Genomic DNA, 14,508 nt, shown 5'->3' on the forward strand with positions numbered 1-14,508 from the left:
TGGAGATCTATGGCGACTCGTTTCCATAATCAGAGATCTTGGCAAGATTTCCAAAATTTATCATAATTTTGGTGCTGGATGAGAGAAAAGGATACAAAATATAAAATATGGCAGACATTGGAAACACAGAAAATTAAAAATTTTCATGAACATGGCATAACAATATCACCATATTATCATGAAATTATTATAAAAATTGAATTTGCTTGCTCGGTGAATAACTTTTTCTCCCTTTTCTTATTTTTCTCGTTTCCTAAAATTCCAATAGTTACTGAGGTTTCCTGAATATTTTCGTACGATGTATTTGAAAACCAATGGTATCACAAGATCTTGCTTCATCAACATATGGCCGAGGCTGATACCTGGGGTGTGATTAATTTTCGCTTCATGCATTTATGATGGCCCTGTTGGGCCCTTTATTAATGAGCTTTTAATTGGTTCAGCATCGGTCGTATCTGATGGCTGTTAAGTTGTTGCTTGAAGCCCTTAGCTAACGTATTTTTCTTTTGAAATTAGTTTTGTTGCTTTCTAGTTTGCAGTTGTTAAGCTATTGAGTTTGAACTAGCATGTAGTTCCTCCAGTTTCAGATTGCAAATTCTCTTACTGCACGCCAGAGACTCGAATTCAAATTTTTTTGGGGCCTCGTGTTACTGTTGTTGCAGATATTACTGTTGCTAGAGGATCTGTACACCTCTCTTCAGCTGCAACGTTCCTTTTCTTTTTCTTTTTGTTTGGCTTGCTATACAGTTCCTGATGACCTTTCATTAACTGCCCTTGGAACTTCAGGACTTGCAATAAAAACATTGTTCTGTCTCAAAAGGCTTACACAATCGCAATCAGTAAAAAAGTCGATCTTACAAAATGAAAACACAAATTATTTATGCTAACAATGCAACAGTGCCACCTTCAACCTTGACTACAAGCTCCACGTTGTCCCTTCCAAACACTAACTCTCAAGGACTTGGACAAGAAAAAGTCATGTAACCTTCCCAACCAGTGATAATTTCATGAGCATAGCAGATGATGAATAAGAGGGATGACTTTAAAAAATATAAAAGGAGAATTCAATAGCCCAATCCTTCTTTGGGTGCTTATTTTTGAATGACGATAGTCAGAGTTCCTCCCATCACTACTGCAGATCATTGTTAACTCCTGCCCAGTAATTAGTGTGGCGAAGTTTCATATCAACTCTTCGCAGCAAGCTTCCATCAGCTGTTGAGACATATATCTTGTTATATAAAGCTGTTAGTTGCCAGGTAACATGATCGTTAACATTCAAATTAGGAGTGTAGCAATATCCGCGGTTATGGTCTTCCAGATCATTATCATCATCACGGCAAGCTTCCTTAACAGCTTCAGTCATGAATTCATCACCAGCATAGTATCTGATTAAAACGGTAATGTTTCGATGGTTTTCATCATCGATGACATCGCCATGGCAGTGTACATAGTCCATGAGTAGAGGGTCCTTTTCAGATCCATACGGGAACATGAAAACCATAGCTTCTCCCAGAGTCTCAAAATAAGACCAACTACCTGTGATGCTGAACTCCTTCAAATGTTCAAACCTCATGCCCTGAAAAAAGTTTTAACGTTAGCATGAAGTGCTTCACGAGCATACCAACTAAAGAACTTTTGTACAAGTGTGCAGCATGCATTTATGCTTATGTGAGGAACACTAGGCAAGGCGGTACCTGGAAGCTCTCCATAAAATTGAAATTTAAGCGTTCACATCCATCCATGAGTAAAACTTCTATGGACTCCAGGCCTTCAAGGCCACTACAGTAGACTATCTTCTTACATCCTTGCAGATTCAGTGACTTCAAGTTTGTCAGGTTTGAGAATTCAAGAGGCATTCTCAAACCTGTGCAATCTTTGGCTTCCAGAGTGATTAAAGAAGAAGGAAGCTTTGGTATTGCAGAAAGTTTGGAGCAATTTTCAAGAATTAGATTTTCAAGTGAAAGCAGTTGATGCATGTTGTTTGGCAACCTGATCAGATTTTCGCACATTCTCATACTTAGGAATTTCAATTCCCCGAGGCTACCTAGGGATTCATCAAGCTCAGTCAAGCTGGAGCACTCATCAAGCTTCAGCTTCTGAAGGTGTGGAACACTGGCAAAGCCAGGGCTGCTGTTGAGATGAGCACAAGAGGATAGATCCAAGACTTTCAGTCCATGAAAAACCTGCACTCAGATATTTACTTCTTTCTGAATCAATACAAATTACAATAGAAGAAAAAGAGACATGCCATATTTGGCATTGTTCTCCAGGCTGCGACAGTGTTTTTTTTTCTCATTTTCTGGGAAAAAACGCGATGAACTTATGCTAAGTTTGTAAAACGTACCCCTCTTTCTAGTTTCATGTTCAACTCAGTTCCACTTGGTGCCGGCTCATTCCATAGCTGGGTAATATTACTTTGAGATAGAATAAGGATGGAAAGTTTCATAAATCTGCAGTCCAATGGTAGTGACTCTGATGGACATCCTCTCCACTCCAGCCATTTCAAATCTTCCGGAAATTTGCGAAAGTCATTGTTTTTGAAATTGGCAAAATTTACCCGGAGCAGTCTTAGCTGGTGTAATCGTTCAAATGCTTCAGTACCCAAATCTATCTGTCCTCCCTCTTCTAAATTGAGAAAGATGCCTTCAATACGCTCCCCAGTTTCCTGAACAGCAGAAAGCAGAACGAGTCAGCATATAATTCAAATTAGGCTCTTAATTGACTTCGTACGTGGTTGAACCACTAGTCATATCTTCAACAAAAATGATAAACCGAGAAGTTGATTGGTATGTCCAGAATTCTGCATATTTATTATAAGATGGTTATAAAATAATAAACTTAAATATGCTGAAGAACAGAAGGATTTTTCATTCAATATGAAGGGAAAATACTCTGTTAAGTGCCTCAAAAGATGTAGGTGTCTTCCATGATTTCTAGCTGTCTGTAACTGAAAAATCAGCCCAATATTTATGATTGTTGCAGCATTTCAAAATAAAATATGCTGGAATGTTGAGTACTGAAAATCATATAGAAGTAGACAGGAGAGGGATCGCCCCTTTGCAAGTTACAGTTGCTTGTGTTTATGTCAGCACATGGTCAACAAAGTCAAGTTATAGCCTGCAAGTATTATATTAATGAAAGGCAGTACTTTTTTAAGGGGAAAAAAATGCATAAAAGAAAAGACAAAGAGAGATGGAGGTTTATAAAACTAGAAGCCAAGAAAAGAAATTCTTACTTCATTGTTCTGCAATGCCTCTGTTATTCCATCCTCATTCCAAAACCTACTTCGCATAACGCCTTCACTTATAACTATTTCTCTGCCCATGTCTCGAATTCGGTCGTGCATCACAAACTCATCCTTTTCGCTATCAATTTGGACGAGAGACTTGCGAAGAAGCACTTCAATTGCACTACTGGGGTGAAGTCCACAGGCCTCCCACATATGCATCGCATACTCTTTGCCTCGTCCAATGAAGAAACACGCTATATCTAAAAAAATGCGCTTTTCATTTGAATCCAACTCTTCGTAAGCGATTCTTAGTCTTTCTTGGACCCCCCCGTGCTGAATCCCTTGAACATCTTGATCTTCAGCTGACATTAACCTGACCAGCATCTCTTCCCATTCATCTTCAGTTCTTATGTTATAAAACAGAGAACCAAATATCTCAAGCTCCAACGGCAGTCCACCAGTAAGTTGCACAACTTGCTTAGCTAGCTCCACAAACCGTTCCAGTGGTCGTTCACTCTGAAAAGCATGATGGCTGAACAGTTTAAGGGATTCGTCTTCGTCCAATTCATTTGGCTTATAGATTTTATGATTTTCTATACCTTTCATAATCAGAACGTCCTCACACCTTGTTGTGACTATGATCTTACTTCCTGCAGCAAATAAATGCTGCCGGTCTAGCAGTTCATCAATTTGGTCCACGCGATCGACGTCGTCGATAATGACAAGAGCCGTCTTCATGGTAGTCGCGGCCCTCTCGACGCCAGTTTCTGAAATTTCACTGATGAGCTGCCCCCGCAAAGAGGCAAGTCCATTAGTCTGCTTTGACTTTTCACTGATGTCGGAAAGGAAGCTGGTGGCTTCAAATTGATCACATAAACATAATTTATTGTAAACGGCCTTGGCAATTGTTGTCTTACCGATTCCTCCAACCCCTTGAATCCCAACAATGCTTGTGTGATCATCGTCCGAATACAACAAGTCTATAACATGATCGACACGAGATTCTATACCAACGGGGTAATTTGCTACATTGAAAGGTCTCCTGTTCAATGATAATCTCCTGTCGAATGTTCCCATGACGTCGTTAACAAAAGCAGAACAGCTTTTGTCCTGGACTGTGGAGGCATAACAGCAAAGAGTTAGAAAACAAAAACACACATACAGATCAGGTCACATTATTCTACGTTAACAATGTAAAGCACCACTATAACGAGGACATCATCGAACATAAATCAAGTGGCTTGGCGCTTAGTGGGAAGCCAAAATTTCTCGAAGAATCTCCCACATCAATTTTATTCCTCAACGCAAACGGTACACCTAGCATAAAGTGTCCTTTTGTCTGATCTAAACATTTGTCCTATTGGTATTAGTGCTCAGGTTTACGGGGAAATCTAGCCATTGATTTTATCATGGTACGTCGTGCACACACAAAATTGCTTAATTCTTAAGCAACTATAGTCCTCTCAAGATTCACAAAATTGCTTACTTCTAAAGCAACCATAGTCCTTTCAAGATATTTGGGTTTGATAAGAAGTGTCCTCCACATATCACCAACAATCTTAAACAACCATAGACAAATTGAGGGCGAATGATTCTTTTTTTGATTTTTTTAAAAGCGACGGTAGCTTCCCGCAGGTAATGCGACAAGCCTTTGGCTGTTCCTGTAAGATCATTTGGTGGGCCGGCATATGTCAATTAGGAATTTCAGACATTATGGCTGTCTTAACGTAAATATCCGCTTAAGTGATTGCATTTTGAGATATTACGTCATTTTAGATGGTATGAGATAATTTTGAAATGTATAGATGGACGGAATTCGTAATTGTCCTCGTTATAAAATGGTAGTGGTCCCTGGGGTCGTGCAATGGTTGCCTGAAACATTGGTTTCTAGGATTTTCCTCTTCTCCATCTGAGAGAGACCTCAAGCGCACAGCAAAGACCCTGGAAGATCCTACCGCGATCTACCGTCCAGTTCTTCAGATAGATTCAGGTACGCTTCTGCTTTAAATTTAAGGTTATGTTTATTTCAATGATTTAGCATGAGCATGATCTGTTTTGTTTAGGGCATATACGTTTGGTTTTGTGTATGCATAAGGGGAGAAATCCCAACAGTTCCTTCCCATTCAGCTTGATGGAAACTACAGGGGAAGCAACGAGGCCGGCGAGTTGAGGAACTTGGTGAATAAAAGAAGGAACAGAAAGAAATCTTATTTTTCGATGGTTTGTGAAGAGAGGATCGAGAAGTAAGGAAGAGAGAACTGTTAAGGATAAAGATCAAGTTTCAGTTTCAAGAGATTTTAATTCTAACAACACAAAATTAAGCTAAGGTTATATTATGTATTGCCGACTATTCTTTCTTCCTTTCTTTTTTTCTGGAGGACAATTGGATGTCCTTTGAACGCAGAGCGGATGCAAGGCCAGCAGACCTGAAGTAGCTAACTGAAAGATTTTGAGTTTAGGATGTTGTTTATGATTTCTGCTTTCAGTTTGGACTTACACGACGTTTAGAATGTAAGAATTTCGAGTTAAGGAAAGGGATTCATGTCCATACGGAGTTGGATCTATACAGATTCAGAGCCATACCACAGAATCTAAGTATGTTAATCTAACTTTTCTCTATTTGGAGAGCTCTAGAACCCATTTTATAAGTAGAATCCTGAAATATGAAATATAAAACACTTTTTACTAGTTATTTTCCTTTACTTTCCTGAAAGCCAAGTCAAAGGAGAATCACTCCCTCATCGACCACGAAAACATATCTTTTAAGCATATCAACTGCACGGACTATTTATCTTTTTTTGGCAATCGGGCGTCCTTTTAAGCAGAGCTAATGCAAGGCAACTCAGACCCATCTTTCACAACCCACGCGTGTGTGAATACGTGGTATATTTATTATTATTCCATGTTTGATGTACATGGTATTAAAATACCATGCGTACCTTGGAACCTAGCACCCACCCTCATTATTAACCACCATCCCCCTAAAAAATTGACCATCTGAGCATGAATAACAATCAAACATAGGTCGACGCGTATGACTGACTGGAAGCTGTCAACACGTCTTGAATATAATCTTTTTACCACATGCCTTGAAAATCAATTTTTCTTTTTCTTTTTTTTTTTCCTTTAATAAACAAGTTGTATATCATGTGTATAATCAGTTTGATCAACAAATAGTTCATTTCTGGCTTCTGACCGTTGGGTATTTTCGCCCTTTGATTACTTGTGATTGTTCCATGTTTACTCAGAAGCCAAATTAGTCGAGTTTTCCATTAACGAGGAAGGCAAATAAAGTGCGGGCGATAAAACCTCAAAATAAAGGTCATACTTTTAATGCCATGCATTACACACACACATATATGTAACTGACTATGGATAAAAATCGATTATATCATTTCCTTTCGAAGCTGATAGCTTGGTTACTGGTAATAAGAACTTGAAAGCATTAATGGCCACAACATGAGACTAATCTCAATCCAGAGAATTAAATAAGGATGTAATCAGATGTATCCAACTTAATTATAACAACATGGGTTTCTAGATTAAGTTGGAGTTGGCAGTCTAGAAACCAACTTTCAACTTTTGATGGCAATGCGCCATGGAAACAGTAGATTGTGTCTTGTCGTTAAAAGATCAAATTACGTTTCGATCTTTGCCAACATTTCACTTCAATAAGAACCGACAAAAGGAAGTAGCGTGCCTGGTTTAATTTGATGTTAAATATAAAACCAAGTTTGTTAACTATTTACCGAAGACGTATTAATTTGTAGGCTTAGTCGCCCTCAATGCATCAGGAAGTTCAGAAAGAAAACGAACGCACTCTAAAACGTTAGAAAGGATTTACAAAGCAGCAGTTGTTCTAAAAAGAAAAGTTAACTATGAAAACGCAAGCTGCACTTCCCACTCCAGCTTAATCTAGAAAACAGAGGACAAATGAAAGAAGGGAAGTAGTAAGCAATATCATATGTTTAGCTCTTCCTCAGCTATGTGATTCAACAGAAAAAATAGCCAAGTGTGTCGATGAAAGCTGAGACTATGGAGAGACATACCGATCAGCGAAAGGGTCGGACAGAGAGAGAGAGCGAGGAGGAGAGAAAGACAGGGAGAGGGATAAACACAGGCTCAGAAAACGTTTTTTTGACATAATCGTTATTTTGAAGGTCGTTTCCAAGTGAGCAGCAGAAGAAGCGGCCAACACACACACACACACACACACACACAGAGGGTCTCTGTTCCATACCTGAGAGAGGATGAAGAAAACAGTTCCCTGCTGAGATGTGGAAGAAGAGTTCTGCAGAAGATGAGAAGAGGACGAACGAGTAAGCTTGCAGCAGGGAGATGTAAGCTTGCAGACAGATCTAACGGCTATTTTATACTGGTGATGGAATAATTAGGCACTCGGAGAAAAGACTAATTGTGCGACCTTATTTATTTATTGTACATGTGAAATTAAGCACTCGGGAGAAAAGTCGCACATAATTGTGCAGACTTTATTTATTGCATAAGTTATTGTATAAGTGAAATTAAATACTCGGGAGAAAAGTCGCACATAATTGTGCAGACTTTATTTATTGTATAGGTGGAATTGACTTAGTCATTGCGTGAATACCGCGACTTTATTAGCACCAGGTCCACCCAAATGATGTTTCACTTTACATTTGATGAGATAAGAGATGATTTTTTTTAATGTATGAAGGGCCTCCGCTGGATTAGTTTTGATTTTGATTTCCTAAATTTGAATATTTTTATATAATCTTGATTGGGACATCATAAATATCACAATTATTTTTCTTAATATATGACCCCCAAGATAGTTGTCATTATCATTTTGTATTTTTCTAAGTAGACCTTGACTTGGTATGCCGTGGGTTCATAAGGGCATCTCGTTTGAAGGGTGATAGGATCGTGAGCTAGAGAACTGTCCATGGTTTAATGGTGCTTTTCTATTACTAGAAAACATCACTGCGGGTGTATTTATTAGAACATAACATTTTTAAACTCCATTTTGAAGGCAAAACATTTGAGTTTAAGTGTTGAGATTGAGTTTGTGAAAAAGCTCAACTTTTAAAAGAGAGTAAATGACTTAGTCTCACATGTTGTTAATAGAAAACATTGTTTTTGTCTTGTAACCAAAATACATAAACAAAATTTTAAAAACTAGCTGAAAAATTAGATTGCCAGCAACCTAAAATCACCAGGATTTAAGCAAATCCTCCGTCATTCGATCCGCTTTTTCTCAACACAAAAAGGTAAAATAAGGATCCAACTGTCAATTTTATGAACCATGGATTTTACCATGAATCTTTTGCCATGTCAGAACTATGGATTTTAAATGTAAATGAATCAAATGTCCCTAAAGGTGTTATCCAATCTTTCGGCCCGTATCTGCCGATACACCCAATTTTAATAGTGGATCAAAACGCAATGGGGCCCGATAAGGCCCTTCATTTATTTTATTGGCCGATACAGACCCAATTCATTTATAGCAGCAGTTTTTTTTTTTCTATTTTTCTTTATGAATTTCATTAAAAATAAAATTTCAAAAAGAAAAGCTTAGAAGATTTTATTATTTTATTAGTGTCCAATATGTAACTGATGGGCTAATACAGTTGTGGTTTCATTTAGACATCCTACATTACATGCGATGGGATCTGGTTTTTTACAACATTTGGGGCAACAAAACGTCCTAAGCACTCCTTGACCTTAGGTCCATCTATGTCTCCTGTCCATACGATGAGATGCCTAAACAATCAGAAATCTGAGAAAACAAATACAAGATCTTTTCAAACAGGAAGGCTCGTACTTGCTTGTGGCTGATCAACATGAACTGCGTTCTTCAACCACAGCTCAGATCAAATTAACCGAGCCACGAATTGAGCTGATCTGGCTTTTGTGTTAAGTGATTGAGCGGGAATGTGGCCATGCATCAAAGTTGGTCGTATCGCCACAGATCATGCTATGCTCCATAGAAAACTCCGAAGAAGAAGATTTGATCTCCCAACTTGTCTGATTCATTTCTTGAATGTTCATGGTGATGATGTCTCAGAAGGAATTCCACCCTCCTGAACATGGCTCTCAGCTTTTGTCCAGTAATCCCTGTGACGAAGTTTAATGTCAACTCTGGTAAGCAAGCTCCCGTCAGACGTTGAAACACTTATCATGTCGCATTGAGCTGCCACATAGGGAACCGTCTCATCGAAGCCGTTGACATTGACAGAATAGCAATATCCACGATGTTGGTCACCGAGATCATTATTGGTGTCACGATAAGCTTCTTTTTTTGTCACAAAGACCAGCTCATTATCATCATGGAATTTCATGGAGATGAGTATTGAATTGCAGCTTTGTTGGCCCTCACGGCGGACGGCATGGCCATGGCAATGTACACTGTCCACTAGCAGAGGATCATTGTTAGATCTACATGGCAACAAGAAAATGAAATGTTCAGTTGATTCGAAGAAAGTCAAACTAGCAGTCGTGCTGAGCAGCTCCAAGTGTTTAAACCGTTTACCCTGCACGAACAATATTAACATAAATCGTAGACCAAACAAGTTTCAGTGTATATGCATGTATTCGTGTGTGCTTATACCAAGAAAACAGGCGAGGAAATACCTTGAAGCTCTCCAAGAAACCACAGCTAAAGCCTTCACATCCGTCCATAAGCAAGCATTTTATGGATTTGAGGTCTCCAAGACCACGAAAGCCGATGATATTCTTGCAACCTTGTAAGTTCAATGTCTCTAAGTTTGTCAAGTTTGAGAAATTAGGAGTTATTTTCAAAGCAGTACAATCTTTGGCATCAAGAGTGACCAAGGAAGAAGGGAATTGCTCTGGCAAGGCAAAAAGTTTGGAGCAATATCTCAGGTTGAGGATTTTAAGTGAAACCAAATGATGCATGCTCTTGGGCAATTTATTCAGGTTTTCACACATCCTCATACTCAAGAATGTCAAGTTCTTGAGGCAGCCAATGGATTCATCAACTTCAGTTAGGTTAGAGCAGTAATCAAGTATCAGCTTCTGTAGGTTTGGAACACTCGCAAGGCCAGGGCTGCTGCTGAGATAAGAACAAGAAGAGAGATCGAGGACTTTCAATCCATTAAATACCTGCAACATTGTGCTTTTATTTAGTACATAATCTACATACTAGATGTGAATAAGAGGGAAAGGACAAACTGAACAAAAGAGAGGTCACATCTTCTGTGCTCCTGTTCCTTCGATCTTTTTTTTTTTTTTTTTTCTCTCTCACAGAAAAGTGTCAACTACTAGGATATTCATATCTGTCTTACCATCTCAACAGTTAAAATTGTACCAAGTGGTGACTTTGTAATGTAAGATCAAATTTATATTGGTTTTCCGTTACATACCCCTTTTTTCTGGTTCAAGTAGATGTCTGGCTCAGTTTGAGGTGGTCCTGACTGCTCCTTCCATAATTGGCTAATATTGCTTTGAGACAGAATGAGGACAGAAAGTTTTTTAAATTTGCAGTTCAGTGGGAGAGATTCTAGCGGGCATCCTCTCCATTCCAGCCATTTCAGCTTTTCTGGAAGCTGGTGAAAGTCACAGTCTTCAAAATTGACAAAATTGGCACGAAGCATTCTAAGGTTTGATAATGCTTCAAAAGCTTTGGCACTCAAATACGTCGAGCTCCCCTCTTCTAAATTGAGCACAATGCCTTCAATATGTTGCCCTGTTTCCTGAAGGTCAGCAAGCCAAACAACTTAGTATATGATTCATATACGCCCTTGAATTAAATAGTAAGACACAACTTGACATGCGTCCAACAAAATACAGAAAAGCATTAAGCAACAATTGGCTCAGTAGCACTTTAGCATGACGCAGAAGATTTATAACCATATCAAAAGGAAAAAAACGTCCTTGTCTTATACATTCCGTATTCCTCCAGAAACTGCCATGGAGCAATGAACAAAGAAAATGTGAAGCAGAGTACTATTTACCAGTGAACAGCGCTAATTAGGCTGAAATCATGAAGAATAGAGGTTAAAAGGTTACTCTTTTAGCAATGGCTTCTGTTGCATGTTTTTAATTCACCATAGGATATTAAATACATCTGAATGAGTGCTGATATATCGTAAAGAAGAAACCAACAACCAAGTAAAGAAAAAAAGTCCACTACTTACATCATGGTTTTGCAGTGCCTTTGAGACTCTATCCACGTCCCAGAACCTGCTCTGACAGATTCCTTCACTTAGAACTACTTCCCTTCCCATGTCTCGAATTTGATCATGCATTGCAAATTCATCTTTTTGGTCATCGATTCTAACAAGAGATTTATGAATAAGGACCTCAATTGCACTATGCGGGAAAAGCCCACAGTCCTCCCACATATGCATTGCATATTCTTTGCCTCGTCCGATGAAAAAGCATGCTATATCCAAAAATATGCACTTCTCGTTTTCATCCAACCTTTCATAGCTCATTCTTAATTTATGTACATTTTCCTCATGCCGAACTTCCTGCAACTTTTTCAACATTTCCTCCCATTCCTCCTTGGATTTGATGTCATAAAACAGTGCACCAAATACTTCAAGCTCTAATGGCAAGCCACCAGTAACTTCCACGACCTTTCCGGATAACTCCGCAAACTCTTGCGGTGGCTGGTCACTCACAAAAGCATAATAGCAGAATAGTTGGAGGGATTGAGCACTGTCCAGTACTTTTGGCTTATAGATTTGATCCTCGTGCACTCCACTCATAACTAGTACCTCTTCATACCTTGTTGTGATTATAATCCTACTGCCAGGACCAAACTGAACTTTCTCCCCCATTAATGAATGAATTTGGTCCGTATGATCAACATCATCGAGAATAACAAGAACTCTTTCCGTCAGAGTTCCCGTTTCAGCAGTGCCAGCGGAAATAGAATCTTTTGAAATATCTTCATGGAGCTTCCTCTGCATAGCGGCAAGGCCACCGGGTAAGCGTGATTTTTCTCTAATATCAAAAATGAAGCTTCTGGCTTCGAATCTGTCATAGAGTTCATTGGAAATGGCTTTGGCAATCGTTGTCTTCCCGATCCCTCCAATCCCTTGGATTCCAACCACGAGGAGGCCTTCATCCCCCAGGTTCAACAACTGCATGACATCCTCAACACGCGATTCTATGCCAATTGGGTGCTCGGCGACATTGGAAAAGGTCTTCTTCAGCTTTTTAAGAACCTTTTTAACAACAAGAGGGATTACCTTCTTTTCTTGCCTGCTAAGAAGTAACAAAAAAAGAGGAAATGTCATCAGTTTCTTTAGAACATTTTCCATATATAGCAACAATTATGAGCGTATCCCCTGCATCTTAACGTAAAAGACAAAATATCAATAAACAGACAACCTCATACATGGTCCTTTTTTACTTTCTACTATACATACCTATTAACATGGAAATTCAAAGCAGGAAGAGAGAGAGAGAAAGAGAGCGACAGACCTGTCGATTTCTTTGCTGAAATGGAAGCCAGGGTAACTCCCTGCTTCGTTGAGTGCTTGCCTCCATTTCTCCACCTCCTCTTCCGATTCATACACCTCATGGTGCGCAAAGTAACTGCCGTACGTCCCTGTTTGATATCGGACTTCTGAAGGATCGACGCCAAGGAAAACAGGGACGATGCATCTCCTACACTCGACCATCTTGGCGATCTCTTGTAGGCACCATCTGGATTGAGCATAGTTGATGGAGAAGATGGGCACGAAGACCTTCGACACCTCTATGCACGTAAGTAACCGGTTGATGTTCTCTTCCTTCTTCGCGTCTTCCTCATCGAAGACAGTCAGCACGCCGCGATCCACCAGCGCTTCATACAGAAGGCCAGCAAGAAGATCGCCGGTGTCTTCCTGTTTGAAGCTCAAGAAGGCATCGAACTCGAGATAAGTTGATGAACAGGAAGATGGCAGTGGTCCTTCGTCTCCACTCATCGTTCTCCTTTGTGTTCCACCCACTTTAATTCTCGCTTAACGATGATTCGATGAAGTGTGCTCTGCGGAGTGATTCGCTATATAGAATCCTCCTCTTCCTCGCCACAGAGGATGCTTTTTCGTTGCAGTTGCCAGGAAATTCAGAAAGACACAAATGGAAATTTTCCACATGATCGAGTGGAAGTTCACCTAACCGGCCCTTAAAGTGTCTACAGCAAATTTGAGAAAAAAAAAAGACCAAGTCTTTGTCTTCTTCTTCTTAATCTTGGGGGCTAAGCAATTGACGCATCATATATTCCTTCGTTCCAACTTTAGGAAGAAATCAGGACTGACATTCAATATCTACAGCTTTGTCTTGTTATGAAAGGTGCATAAATTAAAAAAACTATTTCTTTTTCATTTTAGTTTTTCTATTTTTACGTGAAAGAATCGCTTAGTAGACGCCTCACATCATGTGGGACTCGCCTTATTGACGTTTCGCTCGCACAGGAAGCTCATTCGCAACTGTCAAAATCTAAAAATAACGTCTTTCATCAAAAGAAGCACGTAATCTATGCTGTGTTTGAGATGGATGGAATCTTATTGGAAGTTTACATAGTGGGTAGCGAGTGCGCCGCCAAACAGTACCTTGCGTATCCTATCCTGATTCCCCAATGCAAAAGGATTGCATATCTATATATTTGCTTTGAAATCCTCCGAGAGCAGACGATCAAGTTCCGATTTTAGACGAATCTTTTCTCTTAACCAGCTGCAAGTATCTATTAGATTCTTAGCTTAGACAGGCACATCGCATTAACTTCTGGCTGATGCTGGGGAAAGAGGACTGACTTCTCCTTTAATCCCAGACCAATGCAAAAAATAAACTAATGAAAATGGAAAGAGATGCAAAACATAACATACTTAACTGGAAAAGGAAAATGAAACACCAATAACTATTAGTCTTGGATACAAAAATAAGGCCTAAACTCCTTTATATAAACTAAAACATGGATCCATAGATCTAAAACTTAAAATACTAAACTCGATCTTCTGCCTTTTGCCGACCCTCGTTGGGCGGTGCAAACCACAATGGGAACCAAAGCTCCCAGTGCCTGCTGCGCTGTCATGACCCACTTTTTGACACAATTTTTTTTTTCTTTTCATTTGCATAAAGAATAGCGGAAGTAACATTGAGTCGTGACCAAAACTTAAACAAATGAACTGTATTAAAATAAAACACTTGCACCCAAACAACTAAATTAACCACTAAGCCCAAAACTGATGCAGTGTCTAGATTGTCAATGCCTGTCCATCACAAAGCCAGAGGTCGTCACTCCATGAGCCAGAATATGTCATGAACTACCTGTAGAGTAGAAAGAA

At 39.3% G+C, this 14,508-nt stretch overlaps 2 protein-coding genes across 4 annotated transcripts; both read right to left on the reverse strand.

The window, feature by feature from the left end:
- Nucleotides 1-853: 853 nt before the first annotated feature.
- Nucleotides 854-7,547, reverse strand: LOC116264772 (disease resistance protein Roq1-like). Its single transcript, XM_031645153.2, has 5 exons — nt 7,470-7,547; nt 3,236-4,344; nt 2,345-2,665; nt 1,695-2,183; nt 854-1,576 (listed from the first exon to the last, which is right to left on the reverse strand). The coding sequence occupies exons 2-5, from the start codon at nt 4,304-4,306 to the stop codon at nt 1,130-1,132; spliced, it is 2,328 nt and encodes a 775-aa protein (XP_031501013.2). The 5' UTR covers nt 4,307-4,344; nt 7,470-7,547; the 3' UTR covers nt 854-1,129.
- A 1,242-nt stretch (nt 7,548-8,789) lies between these two features.
- On the reverse strand, nt 8,790-13,327 carry LOC116263751 (disease resistance protein RPV1-like). Of its 3 annotated transcripts, none has more exons than XM_031643523.2 (5): nt 12,665-13,327; nt 11,368-12,442; nt 10,594-10,923; nt 9,842-10,333; nt 8,790-9,741 (listed from the first exon to the last, which is right to left on the reverse strand). In XM_031643523.2, the coding sequence occupies exons 1-5, from the start codon at nt 13,147-13,149 to the stop codon at nt 9,256-9,258; spliced, it is 2,868 nt and encodes a 955-aa protein (XP_031499383.1). In that variant the 5' UTR covers nt 13,150-13,327; the 3' UTR covers nt 8,790-9,255. The 3 variants fall into 3 exon arrangements, with proteins under 3 accessions (XP_031499383.1, XP_031499382.1, XP_031499384.1); XM_031643522.2 differs by having other exon boundaries at nt 11,368-12,445; XM_031643524.2 differs by having other exon boundaries at nt 9,517-9,646; nt 11,368-12,445.
- Between the last annotated feature and the right edge of the window lie 1,181 nt (nt 13,328-14,508).

Source organism: Nymphaea colorata, chromosome 11 (assembly GCF_008831285.2).
Source record: "Nymphaea colorata isolate Beijing-Zhang1983 chromosome 11, ASM883128v2, whole genome shotgun sequence".
Lineage (NCBI taxonomy): Eukaryota > Viridiplantae > Streptophyta > Magnoliopsida > Nymphaeales > Nymphaeaceae > Nymphaea > Nymphaea colorata.